The sequence below is a fragment of the Rousettus aegyptiacus genome, unplaced genomic scaffold, assembly GCF_014176215.1.
Source record: "Rousettus aegyptiacus isolate mRouAeg1 unplaced genomic scaffold, mRouAeg1.p scaffold_m13_p_8, whole genome shotgun sequence".
NCBI lineage: Eukaryota > Metazoa > Chordata > Mammalia > Chiroptera > Pteropodidae > Rousettus > Rousettus aegyptiacus.
In genome coordinates, this window is record NW_023416311.1 from 60,040,105 (window position 1) to 60,057,226 (window position 17,122).

Consider the following 17,122-nt stretch of genomic DNA (forward strand, 5'->3'; position numbering starts at 1 on the left):
AGTAGTATACAATTGGCCACAATAAAAAAGTAAGAAAAAGTCTCAGGATCTAACCAATAAGCGGCCTTTAAATTTAAAATACATTACTTCTATTTTAGCAAAATTACATAAATGGTTCAAGGCCTCACCATTTCATCAATTCTATAAAAGAATGAGTTCAAAAGATAGAACTAAGTGTGAATTTTTGTAAAGTAGATGTAGGTAATCTCAAAATGGCTACTATGTTGGTAAAGGTAAATGACACAAACCAAAGCTGCTTATACATATACTTTGAGATTCTATTTCAGGGAGACTCAATTCAGATTAAAAACTCTAAGAATGTTTTCTCCCCAGCAAATATTCCAGTAACACACGTAGGTCCAGACTCAGACACTCTCTTTAGTCCAGTGGCAACTCTTAGGAAGTTTTCTTGACACTGAAAGGAAGGGCAAGTTTCTGCAACAACAACAAAGACAAAATATCACAAATTTCCAGCTTATATGTTATAAGCCTACCTATTCATTAGACACAACCTAATAAAAATTTTAAGACAGCTGAGTTGTCACAATAGGACAAGAGCATAAATTCACATTGAGGAGCTTTTCTAGTGCTTTCTGCTAAATATTAACAAAACCAAATGTGTTCCCCTCCACTTTTCAGAAATAATGTGTTTTCTACTTAGTTCCAAGAGAAAAAAAAAAAACTTTCATAACTGATGAAAACTCAAAATATGTGGCATTCTGTCACTGAATTAAAATAAGTTACAGTAAGAAGCAACAAGGGATGTAGAAATTCACTGCAGATATGTGTTTCCCTTCACATACAAAGGCTATTTCTAAACAGGTCAGAGTAAAGCTTTGGCTGATGGGTACTGATGGCAGGAGAAGGTCCAAGAGGAGCCAAAGCCATGTGTTACCCAAAACTCACTGATTTTTAAATTTGAAATGGGTCTTTGAATTTACATTTGAACATGTCATGTGAGCCAGAGACTCCTGTTAACTTCATATGTGCTCATTCTTATAAAATGCTTGCCTTGTACGGTTAAAGTATTTTGCTGAGGCCTAAATGGGAAGGACACATCGCTACGTGTGGTGGAAGTGGGGGAGGGTCAGTCGTAAGCTTTCCACAAGTCCTTTTCTGCTAATATATGCCCCTCAAACACAAGCAGGCCCCGACAGGGAAGTTTTAGGAGACAAGGGAATAGTAAGAAGTAGCAGAGACATTGGCTTGAAAATGGGAACAGGGTATTCCTATGTACGTATACTCTATAGTACTCCCTCTTAATTGAGTATTAGTACAGTGTGTCGTAATTGGCTATTTAGTTCTTCGCATCCTCCATGAAATTGCAAGTTTTTAATGAGAAAAAAACATTCATTTGAAATAATTAAAAACTCACAAGAGGGCACAAAGAAATATACTGTGCTGTGTACCCTTTCCCCAGTCCCTCCCCCCCCCCACTCCCAGTGTTATTATCTTGCATAACTACAATATCAAAACCAGGTAATGGACATTGGCAAAATCCATAATGCTTATTCATATTTCATCGGTATACAAGTTCTTATTCGTGTTTGTGTATATAGCTGGATGCAACTTTATTACATGTGCAGCTTTGAGAAAGCACTGCCACAATCGAGACACTTAACTGTACTATCATCGTAAGATTCTAGTGTTACCCTTTTATGTGGGCATCTACTCTCTCCCTTCTCCTCTCACCCCTGGCAACCACTAATCTGTCCTCCATCTCTGTAATTATGTTACATTATGAATGTTGTATAAATGGATATAAACAGTAATGTATCCTTTTAAGATAAACTATTTTCACTGGGCATAACTTCCTTGAGGTTCATCTAAGTTGTTGCCCATATCAATAGCTCATTGCTTTTTATTGCTGAGTAGTATTCCAAACTATGGATTTCTAACACTGTTTAACCATTCATCCATTGTTAGACAGTTGAGTATTTTCAATTTTGGGTTATTACCAATAAAAGCTCTTACGAACATTTGTGCACAAGTTTCAGTGTAAAAATAAATTGCAAGATTTTGAAGGAGAAAACAGTGTTCATTCATCCTATATCTCCAACACTTTATACAACATATAGTAGGTACTCGAAAATATTTGTTGAATGAAAGAACAAATGAACCACAAAATTGCCTTTAATGACAAAAAATAAAATAGGACAACGTGTGAGAAAAACATAATTAGTTGGGAGTGCAAATGTCAGCAAGAGGTCCTGGAAGTTGCATTGGCAGTTTTAAGACCATAGCAGTGTTTCAAAGGACACATGCGTGCACACACACACACACACACACACACACACACACACACACTTAAATTAGAACATTTCCCAAGTGGTTTTAAATATTGTGCTTCATATTAAGATGTTGTTTGGATTAATAAGCTATGTCTGAACTATTTTTTTCAGAAAAAAATTGGAGAGATTTCCTATTCTAGCCAAGATGGATTAAGAGGGGCTGGATACACCCTTATTTCTAAACAACATTAATAACAACAAAATGTGACAAAATATATGAAACAATAATTTTTAAGACATGGGACATCAGGCAACAAAAAACAGTGATCTCTGAGAGACGAGAAGCCAAGAAGGTGACTCTTATGTTTATCTTGCCTACTTTTTTGAGGGTTTCTCAGCAGTAGCACAGGAAGGGCAACTCAACAGGCAGGGAGGCAAACTGCCTGAGTCAAAGAAACAGAACTGAAAGTAAGGGAGAATAAGGAGGCTACAGTTCACAGGACAGAGCACCTGACAGAGAGCTGCTGTACAGAAAAAGGTCTCCTGAGATCTGCAGAGAGTCCCATTCAAGAATTTAGCAGAGTACTGATCAGGGCAAATGTATGAGGAAACTACACAAGTCTGAGTACTCCTGAGCCCTAAGGAATAAATGGATATAAACAATGATCAGTACCTGCTAACATCACAAAAAGAGAGAGAACCAGTAATCTTGCCCGGTCTCCTCCAAATGAATTTGGTCAAGTTCCTAGTCCTAATTACCAATTAATAAGAAAGATATGGAACAGAGGAGCTTATTAAACAACTCCACAGGAATTCATCAGGAAAAAAAAAAAAAAAGCTCTACAGCACAAACAATCCAGATTCCTCAAAGAATAATCAAAAATAAATAGACAAGGTGAAACCTATAGATTAAAAGAGAAGTGAAATAATCAATTACAACATATGGATCTTATTTTTATTGTTTCAAACAGTAAAATTTATAAATATATGGGAAATTTTGAATACTGATGATACATATTTGATGACAATAAGGAAGTATTAACTTTTTAGATATAACTCATTTTTAAAATCTGGTTCATATTTTCAGTTAAAAAAAACAAGTCCTAATCTTTTAAAGACACTTCTGAAATATTAAAGGATTAAATGATATCAGGTCTGGAATTGGCTTCAAAAAATTTAGAGTGGGGTGGGAAGTGGAAATAATGAAACAAAATTGCCCATGAGATGACAGTTATTGAAGGTAAGTGTAGTTGTATGGGAGTTTATTATATTATTCTATTTGTTAATATGTTTGGAATTTTCATAATAAAAATTGAGATAAACTTTAAAATACATAATTACATAATAAATTGAGGCAGTGCTTAAGTACTCAGAGGTCACATAGTCCATGTTTCTGAATGAAAACAATTTTTCAGGCATTACAGATATCGAATGATATTTTATGAGGACATCGAAGACTGTGATTTGTAGGATTCCCTTAATGGAGACCATGTTTGCTCCACACAGGTTACTGGCTTTTAAGGATAGACTGTTTTTCCGAAAATAGATCTGGCAGTACGCAAGTGGTTAACTATCTAATTGAAGATACCAAAAGACATCAAAGGAGACTAAAAATCTGGGTCTATAAATGTGGTTGTTACTTCTTCCTGCTCTTTTAATAAGGTTAGGTTTATGAGAAGTCTAATAGAGCATATGGCTGCTATTCTCCCAACAGCATCCTCGCAGTATGACCCATCAGAATCGATTTGCCATTCCCCCATTTCCTGTTTGCTTACTGTTCTCAACTCCACTTCCACTCACACTTTTTAGTTTTTGGAGAGGTTCTGAGGTGAGGGAAAGGAATCTTTGGAGATCTCCAAAATTTTTTTGCAAGTCGAATAATTTATTAGAAAGTATGTTTTATCTAGAATCTGGATGTTTTACAGTAAGAGGAACACTCCAAGTAGCTTGTTCAAGGTTCTGCCGAGAGATGTCTCTCCTCTCTTCTTAACCAATTTAAATTCTATCCAAATAGATACACCCGACCAAGTCTAATAAATAAAGTCCCTAAGAAGACGAGTGTTATATCTTCTATTTTTAAAAAGTCTCTCATGATCTCTAGTTCGGGATCCCACAAATAACCAATAACCTACAAAGTAAATTTTAAATTCTCAGAGTATTTTTAGGTAATTATTCTATTATATTACTGCATTAGTAATATTATTAAAATATCATCATGCATCCTATGTTCATTTTCACTAAATGACTGAAAAGGCCACGGGAGTAGTTTTAAAGCCTGATATGTGCTTTGGGAGCAGAATCAGCTTTGGGAAATCAAGGCTAGTGAGCATTTTTGTAGGCTGGTTACATTTGGGGAATTATTTGCAAGAATGTATTACAGAAGTTGGAGCTAAACTTTTGAAAATATTTATCACCATAGTTAGAACTTTCATTACAGTGTTTTCTTTTTAGACACAGACTTGTTTATGATGGTCATTTAAAAGTTGCTACCCCTGGCTTATAAAACAATGTTATAATGTCTTCCCATCAACAGTATTAAAAGAATTCATCTCTGGGAAAATGGCAATTCAAATATTAAAGTAAATTAAAAAATGATATTGTATGATAGAATACCAGATTAGAAATTCTTGCTGGAGGATATTTTAAATTCTGATGAAAGCAAAATACTAGTATAGTAGATACTAGTCACATGTGACCTATGTAAATTTAAGTAAATTAAATTTAAATAAAATTCAAACTTTAGTTTCTTCATTGCACTATGCACTTTTTAAGTGCTGAATAGCCACATGTAGCTAGTGGTTACCATGATGGACAATGCAGATATAAAACACGTCCATCATCACAGAAATTCTATTAAGTAATGATCGTCTTTGTGAGAGAGACCACTACTGATGAACAGATGTGCAGATATTAATTTATTTCTATCGAGATATTTTTCTTTCTGTATAGGAGGTTGAATTAAACCTAGAAAATTTAAATGACTTTTCTGGAAAATCTTTATTCTAATGTATATAGTTTAAATAGTACCACAATCATTGCAGTATAGATATTTTCTCTCCCTACCAAGAGAAGAGAATTCAAAAGATTCCATTTCTTCAGGATAGAGAATTATAACATTATCAAATCTTCCTCTTCAATTGCGTTTTCTTTCTTTTTGAAGATCTATTCTAAACCTGCTCTGCTTCTAAGTGTACCCAGCAACAGCTCAACCTTTATTTTGTGACAAGGAATTCCTATTTTAAAGGGTAGTACTTCAGGCTTCAAGCTATACACTAGTGAAATTTGTAAGCAACATAAAAAGCTTACTTCCTAGCCAGGTCTTCCTACCAGGTGAGAAGTTCCAACAAATTCTTTAATCTAATATGACTTCCCATCTCTCAATTCAGAAAGATGCATTTTGTAATATATATATATATAAAAAAACAGAAACATAGAAATACATAAACAATACAGTTTGACATCCTCATGTGAGAAAGTGAAATGCTTTTGCAGTTAGACACTGAATATGAGGATCTGTCTGATTTAGCAAAGAAACTGAGTGAGGTAGTTCTACCATTGACGCTTAGCAAGGAACCACATTGTATAGGAGAGTCAGAAATACAAGAGTAACAAAAGTAGATGAAAATAACACGAAAATTTCCCAAAGCTTAGGGCTAAACCAGTTGCATTTAAATGCAGTTCCTAGAAACCTTGATGAAAAGTAAAATGTCTGTATTTAAAAGATTAGATAAACCACATAGCTGTTCCAGGTGTTAAAAAAAAAAAAGGAAAAAGAGAGAGAGATCTATAATTTCATCAGTATACAGAATATGTTAGGTATTTTCATGAAAAAGTAAACAATAAAAGTAGATAGTGCAACCATGAAAAAAATAAAAAGCCCAGGTAAAGAAACACTTCATTGAGTGTACCAAATATTTTAGAAATGGATCATTTTCCAGAATAGCATGTTGTTTGGAAATTAAATTTCCATAGCGGTTTCCATAGTTCTGAAAATTAATTAGAAACTTGAAATCAACTACCAAAATATATATTAGTTAAGGGTGGAAAGAAAAAATAAAAACAGAAAGGAAAATAATATGTCAACCTCCCAATCTTTTCTGCAAACAGATTTTTGCATCTTGAAATTACACTTGCTTTCAGGATTCTTTACATTGTTTAAATTCATAACCTCATCTCTTTGCTCATAACTCCCCAAGTCTAAAACCCAACAAATTGCTATAAATGTTTACCAATAAATTTTATTTTCCAGTTTTTTCTTAATTTTTAAAATTTAAAGAGTTTTATTACAATTAGGTAACTACTCCTAGCAACAAAGGCCTTTGAAACATTGTTTCTCAGACGGTAATGGGTCTTGGAAAAGTTTGAAACTCAGTTCATTAGGACTTTGAGTAGCTGTTTTGTACCCAAGAATGAGAACTGAAGGAGAGGCTGGGACTAAACACATAATTTTATGAAATATGATGAAAACATAAGGGTTTTGTTATGACGCACATAACAATCAAGAACCTGTTTCTTTTTAGCTAGCTCCTAAAAAGTACCTCCTGTATAATTATTAAATAAAAACACTCACTTATTCAGTACTCAGCTAGCTTTTACAGTCTGAATAAGAGAAGTACACAGTGAGAGAGGTACTTACATGGTTTCCTTGGATACTGGATGATGCCATTCAGGTCTATGTTTTTATCTGGAAGTGGTGCCCTGTGGAGAAATGAGGCTTGGTGAGTGGCTGTTTATACATACTAAGTAAATAGGAACTTTGTTTATTTTACAAAGCATTTTTTTATTTTGACCCAGATTTCTTTTTCTCATCACACCCAACCCCTGTAAACAGCAATAATATGGTAGAACAGGTATTTTGCACAACCCTTTTTAACACCACTTAAAAAACTATAATTATTAAAAAGAAGCTCAGAATGCTTTGGCTAAGCACATTGGGCTGCTTAAATATCTTGACTGTATTTATGCCAGACGTATCAATGAACACTGCCTGCCTCTCTATTTGCCTTCAAAAGGAATTGTTCTCAAACCATCAATAAAGAAATTAATCTTTAAAAAATTCACATAAATGATAAATATCCTTACCTTAATCTAAGAGTAAGAGAATGTTGGCTTTAGCCAGCTCCTAAGCACCCACAGACATTAGCTGCCATTTTGAATGTTGTAGTGGAATTGCAGATTCCCAACAGTTTAAGGGCTATGAGAATACAATTTTGATATTCTGTCTCTCAGAACGACATGCTTTCTAATTTTGGTAACATGATTAATCCCTCTTATGTGATAAGTTTTAACCTTCTAATAATATTTCTTTGGATGGAAAAGAACAAATGAGCTACAGCAAAGAATGGCAACTAACTTAATGCTTAACACAATTTAATAACCTGAAATGAAGGGAGTGTGTGGTATGTTTCCATTAAAAAGTTTCCAGCCACAATTAATTGAACAAAAAACTTGTTTCGTTCCAAGATTATTCTTGGAAATGTAATTTCGAAGTCTGTGTGAAATGAGGAAACTTACTTTTTTACCATATGAAAGCAATCTCACTTTTTTAGGAATGATTTTTGGATAGACTTCCGATTTGATATTTTCCATTTGAACTAGCAGCCTAGGGGCTTGGAAGTGAGTATGGGGGGTGGAGCAGTTCTGTGTTCTTTTGCCAGCACTGACAAAGGTCTGGTTGTCAGTGATACCTTTACAGCTAAATTTACTCCAGAGTGACAGGAACAGGTGCACCTCGGCCTGCCAGACACTTGTGCACAGGCATCACGCATCTTACGGCTTGACGATCAAGGGGGGAAAGCCTGGGTCTTCATAGAAAAGGAGAGGAGGCAAGCACAGCCCAAACTGGGGGGTTTCTCTTCAAAGCCAGCTGGTCTGGCTTTATTCTACAGGAATTTTTTTACCTGTCAGAGTTTGGACAACAAAACCCTCAGCAGGTGCTGACGGGTACAACTTCCTGGAGAAGCAGAAAGGCACTGGTGAGTTTCAATTGCCAAAGTATATTTTTTAATCTCTAAAAGTTGAATTTGTTATCTTAGAAGAGGCACTGCTGAGGTACCCACATTCAGAAAGCAGATGAGACCACTGGAATCAGAGCCAACCAACTAACTCAACAGTAGGTTTGCCTGGTATAGAAAGTAGAGCAGTTACCATTTGACAACGTTTTAGACTTTTAAAATGTTTTATTAATGGAAATATTTTATATTTTAATTTTGGTCTCTTTCATAACTACCTTCAGTATCTGAAAGGTGAACTAATTGCATATATATTAAATTATTTAAATAAACACAAAAATTTCATCTCTTTCTAATTGTCATCATCTATTCTGAGTAAAATGTTATTTTTCAATAAATCTTCAAATAAAAGTGTGAAATGGCACATGCTCTTTTCAAATGTTTCATGTGCTAGTATTTTTTTATGTGTGCATGTGATAGATTTATGATTAGAGAGAATATTAATCTTATTTTTAATGCATTTTTAGAACATGTATTGCACAGAATATTTAATAATTAAAATGGCAACATTTTCTCATTACTTTACAAAGAGTTACTTTAGAGAAAAATCTTTGGACTAAACAGCCACCACAGTACTACAGCATGGTTTTACGTCATTGATTTCCAAAATTAGTACGTTTATATATTTGGTAATTTTATTTTGTGAATTCAAAAGTTTAGGCAAAAATATTTTTTTCGGAATAGGATTTTAATTAATGCAAAACATGAACAAACGAGACCACATGTCAGGACATATTTTTAAAAAGTGATTCTATTTCAAGGACTCATTCTTTTAACTATGCTTCACAGCATTTCTCTACAAATTGTTGTATTATACCAAATTAAAAACATTTATTTAAGCAAGCAAGGAGCTCAAAGCTAGGGACTATACATAGTAAACATATGAAACCATTTTAATAACCAAATTCCATATTCACTAGGAACACGGGATAATGATTGTAAAAGATGCAGCATACATTGATCAAAAATGTTATAAATTACTATGCATAAAATCAATTTTCTGGACCATGGTGGGTAGAATTTGTGCTTAAGAAGAAAGGCCCCTACCATTATAAATTACTAATACTATGAAGCAATTGTTTTATTCTGATGATCCCAAAACTAATTTTCAATATACATGTTTAATACATGGCTATATAGTGGGAAAATATAAGATGTTTTAAATGACCATTATCTCTAAAACAATTTTTAAATCAATGATGATGCAGATATTCCACAAATTTATAAGTATCATACATTCTTAGTATGACTTAACTGTTGTTTAAAATTATGAAATATTTGTGGTTTCAAAAATTACCAGAAATGATCCACCCAATCAAAAAATCAATATTTTTAAAACATAATCTCAACTACATTTTAATGAATCCATATTTTAAAAAAATTAAAACTCAACTCTGGTTTTCATTATAAATTTTTATACATAGAATATGGTTCATAAAATTAAAGCATATTTTATTTTTAAAAGGAAAAATCATGGTTCAAATTGTCATTGTTATATGATATTCTTCATTACATTGATTCTGGCACCTGAGTTATCAAGTCACTAATTTTTTTAGATAATTTCATTAGTCCTTTAAAGAATGAGTATGTACTACATGCACTTGACGATTTCTTTTTATCTTTCTGGCTAAATACTATATTCCTAAAGAATTAGAATGCTCACTTTTAGAGATAACCAACTAGTGCAAAATTGAGCATACACTCTTAAGTCAACTTCAGAATTACATGTTACATTTTTATGTGCAATACTATCAGCTATAATTATTGTACTGTTCGTCATTAACATTTAGTGTAAGCAGTGCAAAAGCTTCTTCCAAACTATTTTTATGACACTTGTGAATTAGTACAGTGTGACTGGACCTATTAGTAACAATGTTAGGTATAGCCTAAATATTTCTAAATAACTAAAGCTTATCATTTTTTTCTTTAGAAATCAGAAAGCTTTATTTTAAAGTATGCCTGTCGAGTGACTAAAAAATATAGCTTTGTGTCAGAATTTAAAGTTTATAATTTTAACTACATCCTGAATTGTGGGCTTACTCTAAAATCCCATGATTTTTTTTTTCTTTTAATTGTAAGAAGAAGCTTTAATTCCTAGTTTGGCAAGCAGCTACATGTTTGCCCTTTTCTGATAAACCTTCAACTTTTGTGTCCTGAAAATACCTGTGCCAACTCCCTCAATGGGAGTGGTTTATTTTAATAAATCCTAGTCAGGAATTGTAGCTTAAAGTTGCAATGACTCATATGTTCCTTAAAAGTCTAGTTTGAAGACATATGCATTTTAAGCATTATTTGCAATACATATCTTAAGGACAGCTTATCTACAGTGGGGGAAAAATTATTCTTCTCCTGTTTCAGAAAGACATTTTAAAAATATTGTGTTTATCTTATATATTCATAAAGACAATCTTGATTCTCAAGCAACTAAAATAAATTATATTGTGAATTCAATCTATTTAATTTCAGGACAATGAAAGTTTCCAACTAAAATGGTTTACTTGTAAGTATTTAAAGAAACAAAAATATTTTGGCAGCTTTAAATGCATCTCATCATTGACCGGCCACCTGACTGACAGCTGTTAACTGTCCTTGGGCCAAATGTAACCCAGTAAAGATAAAAATTACATATTACTCATCCCTGTTGATAATACCTGGTGCCAGTAGGTTTTCAAATAGGAATAACTAGACTGTACATATAAAAAGGTAAAAGGGGAATTATTTCCACCAATTTTGACTCCTCCTTTGTCATTAATTTATTTCCCCTTCCTTTTCTTATTTATCCCACTTCTCTTGATGTCCATACTTCACACCTACAAAGACTTAGTTTCCTTGAAGGAAATTCAGATGCATGCAATAGGTGCACGTCCATGAAAATACTGGGCAGCCAACTACTGATGCCCACACATTTCTTTCAATCAAATCTTCTTTTAAGGTCATGAAATCTTTGAGCTGTGGGAAAGAGTCTCTGAATCTTTCAACTACTACTTTTAAAGAAAATAAAAGAGAAGCACAAAAATGAAATTTACGCAAGGTCACCGACATGAAGATGTAGATGCAGACTTTGGTTTGTCTTCCAACTTCATATCCAGTGATTTTTTTTCTATTAGACTTTAATCATATAGACAATCAAACTAAAAGTAAAAAAGAGCACATGGAAAACTAATGTGAGTTATATTCCTTTGGAAAACCGTTTTTCATCACCAAACGTAATACCTTATTAGAGAAATACATAATTATGTCAGAGCATATTAAAATGTAGTTTTTAAAAAGAGCATAAAAACATTAAAATATCTATGGTATAATTTTTTTTTATTATCTTTACCATTTAAACTGATTTCCAGACTGAAAATATTTACGGTTTACGTGAAATAGCAAAAATTAAAAAAAAAAATCAGTAACAATATATATATTTGGAAGATGAATGCAGAAATCAAAAACTGAGGTTGAAAATCTCTTTGAAATATTACGGATAATTAAAAATACTAAGTAGTATTCAAACGCAGAATATTTTAAGTAGTTCATATAACTGACTCACAACTGACTAGCTTGTGTATGTGTGTGTGTGCATGTGTGTAATTACAAACCTCTCTGAACCCCAAAGGCCTCATTAGCAAGTGTTTCCTAACGGCTCAGAAATTCTATGACTCAATAATCCTGTATTAATAGAAATATCTTATATTTATTCAAATAATTATTAATTACATGAATAAATATTTTATATTGCTATAATATAATTTGTTGATAATGCTACACAACATATTAATTCAGTCAAGGTCATGAAAATTAATACTTAATTATTTTCTGACCCTTCAGAAAAGAAACTGTTTAGGAGTTATCTGCTTTGTTCTGAATTTAAAATAATTTGTCCTAACCCTGGACTTTGCAGCAGTATTTGCTCTAAAACCCAGACATGTAAATAAATTAAAGAAAAAAGGAGGGGAGCTTAAAACATTGATATAGGATATAGAAGGAAATTGTTGACATTTCCCTGCAAAGGATTGGCTCTATGATCTCATTTAGCAACTAAATTAGATATCTAAATATACAAATATATTTCCTCATCCCGTGTACCCTTGAAACTAATATAGAATAATACCGAATATCAATCATAATTGAAAAATAAAAATCAATTTAAAAAACGTTATTAATCAGCTAACCATTTAGCAATATGCAACAGTATGAAAATCAATTGCAGACAAAATAATAAATAATATCCATTTCTAACAACTGTGAAAGACAGTAGTATCAAAGCAAAATATGCAGAATCACAAGACTTTCAAAAATTTCAATTATCTCCCTATTAATGAAAGTGAATGACTTGTCTCTCATTGCCTGTGAAAGATCATAAATGTTTTCTCCTTAGAGTTGAGAAGTGTTGCCCAAAGAGCAGCAGAGCAGAAGCAGGCAGCTCTGAGTCACAGTCTCTGTTTCACTGCTTAGTAATTTTGTGATTGGAAACAAATCGTGTAACCTCTGTGAGGCTACTGAATGGATGAGACTCTGATGGGCTATGTGTAAATCATAGGAAAGGAAGTTTTAGTTATCCAATAGAATGTGTTTCCTCTGCTTCATGTGAAGTCCCAAAAGGACCCTAGACCATACTGGTAGATTCCAGTCTGCAATGACATGCCCTGCCCTCTCCCTATTGCTCTAAGTAGCCCACCATGTCAGCATGCAAAATATCAAAACTGACACCAGTATTTAACCTGTGAAATCAGTGGGCAAAACAAAATCATTCTGTAATACACTACCAACCAGCTGGCCATATTTTTCTCACTTGGGTAGCCTGGTAACAAAACATGAAAGGTCTCATCCTTGAAATTATATTAACACACACAGCTTTGAACTTTTCAGGATGCTCTATAGGACTGAGTTGACCTAAAGGACTTAATGGTCACTTAATGTTTTTAGTTTAATAAAATGGGAGAAAGTTTTTTCAAATAAAAGTATTTACCATGGTCATTGCTATTAATAAGCCAGTATGAGAATGTGTATGTTTGTGTCAGAAAAACATTTTGACAGGAAACAGGCACATCAGAGAACCCTTAATCTGAAGTGTTTAAAATAATCTGAATCCAAGAGAGGTTAACGGCAGCAGCCGGGTGTGGAGAGAAGTTGAAAGGCTGGGAATATAGATCACCACATTGCCTGGAATGGCCATGTTCTAAAGGCCTATTATGACTGCTTAGCAGAGGTAATTACCAAGTTCATAAGGAACGTTTGTATTGATTGAAAGTCTCTTTAGTGAAAAGCCACATTTCTCAAGTAAGAGATCATAGCAATGCTAGTTCTGGTTGCAGGGAATCTAGGCTTACAAGTAGTAGCTGGCAATCACTGAAACACGAACATGTCTGTCTGCCACTAACGGCAGAGGTACCTAGATCTGAAATCCATTTTACAGGTTTTGCTGAGACACCAAGATCCAAGGAACATATTCCATCCAAGCAAAGAGCCACCTCTCAGATAAGTAAAGATAAAGAATTGTACAGAAATTTGAGAGAATTAGGTTCCCAAATTGATTAATCAGTTTTCTAATCATTTTGGGCATATCTTTTTTGATTGTTTACAATATGAACCAAAATAGACAATGGAAAGAGTCATATCATTTTGAACTCTCATTCGTATATTTTGAAAGGCATTCGCTAATTTAAAAGTTCTATAAAACTTAAGATTAGTTGAGAGAACAGGAATGAATAATGGAGAAAAGTCAAAGTCATGGAATTAGACGGCCTTCACAGATCTCATGCTCACTCTTACCCTAAGGCAGTGGCTTGCAAACAACATGTACATAAGAAATATCTGGGGAGCTAGTTAAAATGCAGGTTCCTGATTTTGTGGGTCAGTGGGCATGAGGTGGGCCCAGGAATCCTGGTGAATTTGAGGCACTCTGATAAACTCTTTTCTGCACTAGATTGTTCAATCTTCACATGATCCTTTTCTTTAAGAGGGTCCATTCTCCTCTACAAGAGCAAGGAAACTAGTACTGAAATAGTTCAGGTATTTTAATTATTTTTATATAGGTTAGCAAATGAAAAGGTTCACCCAATACTAGTGATAAGCCAAAAATCATTCTCAAGTTCCACTTGAGTTTTAGGCACTGAACAATACAGCTTGAAATATGAAAAATAGCTTGAACTGACTCGTTATGAAAGTCATAATAAAACAGCACAGACAGTGCTTATCATGAGAAGTAGTTATGCATACACATTCAAGTTTTAGAGTACTCAATTATCATCACTGACCGAGAGTTTACGAGATTATAGTCTAGCGATAATGTAAGCAAAACCACAGGCTTTATTCTCCTCTGAGAGAGTTATTTTGTGGCCATAGGCCACAAACTAGACTCTCATAGCCACATAAGGATGAGGTGAGAATGCATGGATGATTGAACATACATCCTTTGCAAATAACTAGATAAACAACAATGCATGCCATATTCACTGTGGCAACCTCAAGGTAATCAAAGGGTAATTATAATGAGTAATAAAATAATCATTGAAATCCTATGACTATATTGTCTATGGCATACATCAATTGTATAGAATTAAGCTCCTTTGTTAGCAGTATTTTATTTTGAAGTGCCTCAGATAAATAGGAAAATATTATTAGTAATATCCTACGGTCTGAAACAGAAAATGTAACTTTCCAAAGCAATGAAAAAAATTTGATTGTTAATAACAAGTCATGTGTGTGTATGTGGGTATAACTTTACTGAGTTTAGAAGAACAAATATAAAATGTACAACTGAAGATAGAGATAAATATAACATTGCAGAAAAGATGAAGGAAAGAAGATAAAAGAGGGAAATGGAAAAGATGAGAGTAAATCTATCACTTAGTTACTTAGCTATTGCTAAAGGGGATCAAAAGGAAAAAGAAAACTACAAAATGTTTCTTATCCCTTTTAAAACCCTTTACTTGGAATCATATTTCTTCATTTCTGAATCCCTTGAGAGTGATGATTTTTACTATAAAGTGTATCCCATGTGTATGGATGTGCTGTATTTACAGGTTTAATACCATGCAAAGTTGGGAAATATTTAACTTATGTGCCCTATCTTTGCAGTGATTTCATACAGGAGATAAAGGGTAGAATGTATTTTGCCCTCCGACCCTGAACCTCTACCCAATTGTTCTACATTCTGCGCCTTCATCCAGGAAGCAACGCATATTGCCCTCACAAGGTTGTTATATCCCCTTCAAGATGTTTCTGGAGAAATAATCACTAATTATACCTCTAATGGCTTTTGGGGGACAGAATAAAGTGCACACAGGGTGAGATCAAGTGACAACATGATAGCCATGGCACAAAGGACATGCAGCAATTGTGTGCCTCCTGTGAAAAGAGGAAATAGAGACTGGTTCTAAAGTGTGCCATATTTTAAAAATTAAGTAGACAAATGCTCAAGGAGCATCATGACATTTTGCTGATACAGAGCTCATCTTCCAATCCCACCAAGTCTTTTCAAAAACAGTAAATCTTTTCTTCAAATGAGAGCCAAGATACCCGCTGATTTACCCCCAGGGCTTACCTATGTCTTGGCCAGTGAAGTGATAGGTAGGAGGAACCTGAGACATACCAAAAGTCTTCTCCCTGCAGCATCTCCTGACCAACCCTGCAGGGAATTTGTGGAATTTAGGTAGTCACGGATACTCCCTTGGATTATGAACTCTTTTCAGAAAACTTTCAAAAAGAAGTTCATTTAAAGGAGTAATATGTTGATATTGTGTCGTGATGTAGGCAGGTGGAGTGGTTGGCTCCTCCGATAGAACATAGTCCAGGAGAATTCTAGAACATAAATAGGCTGCTGAGGAATGAAAGGACCTTATGGGTGACATCAGCAAAAGGCTGCGAGGAGATAGGAATACTCAGTAAAAGGCTATTACTTATTTTAAAAACTGTTGCTGGGTGAGTAGAGCGTGCCAGAATGAAAACAGGACAAGTTGAAGGCAAGTGTAGGAAAGTTGGTGATACATGGCAAGCTTCAGCAACCTTACAGTTTTGCCTATACCACGAAGGTACTATTGGTTTAAAAGGGCTTAAAAAGTCAGATTTACTAGAAAACCACTCATTCTGCATATTTATACTAAGGTTCCTTAGATTTAAATGTAAGATTATGGAATCAATAAGCAATTTAGAAGATGGCTGACATAACTAAAAAGTAAGATCATGCATGGAGCCTTATTCTGGGCAAATGGATACATAATTATTTTCATAAATTTGGTAAAATCAAATATGAATATAAAAGAAAAGTTCCTCTGGAAAGAATATATGGAACATTGACAAGGATAAAATAAATTAGCAATCCCAAAATGTAAGACTACTTGGTATAACACGTATTAGTTTAATCAACATATTATCATAAATGTTTTATATGTATTTCAACTATAAAATGCTCTATTATGAAATAAAAACTGCTTTGAAGCACAAAAGCTGATTGAAAAAGCATTTTCTAAAATATTGTTATATAAATGAGACATTGCAATGTTTTTCAGGAATATGAGATAGTCCTTGAAAGTGAAATAGTAATAATGATAGCTAACATTTACTGAGTGTTTTCTATATGCAAGGCACTAAGTGGCTACAGAAGTACAATTTCTTGTCCTCATCTCAGCATAATTGCATACTGCGCAGGTACTGCCACTTACCCCATTTTACAATAAGGACATTTAGAAAATTAAGGCCAAATCATTAAGTGTCTAAGCCTGGATTCTAATCCAGAGTCTCTGATTTACCCTTCCCTGCCTGTTGTATATCTTTTGAAAAGATAGTTCCCACGATGTTCATGCATGATGTGTACCCTTTAATTAGTGAAATTGATGTTCTTAAAAATTATCACACCTTTAATAAGTGTTACTTTCCAAAATGTCTGCTTAAAGG

General features: G+C 33.8%; 1 protein-coding gene across 1 annotated transcript in view; it reads right to left on the reverse strand.

The window, feature by feature from the left end:
- LOC118606905 overlaps positions 1-17,122 on the reverse strand; it is a 68,437-nt gene that overhangs the window by 40,251 nt on the left and 11,064 nt on the right. Inside the window, exons 2-3 of the mRNA XM_036226286.1 lie at positions 15,774-15,857; positions 6,868-6,929 (exon numbers count right to left, since the gene is read on the reverse strand). Of these exons, the coding sequence (XP_036082179.1) occupies positions 6,904-6,929; positions 15,774-15,857 (110 nt within the window). The 3' untranslated portion in view covers positions 6,868-6,903. The remainder of the gene's footprint in view (positions 1-6,867; positions 6,930-15,773; positions 15,858-17,122) is intronic.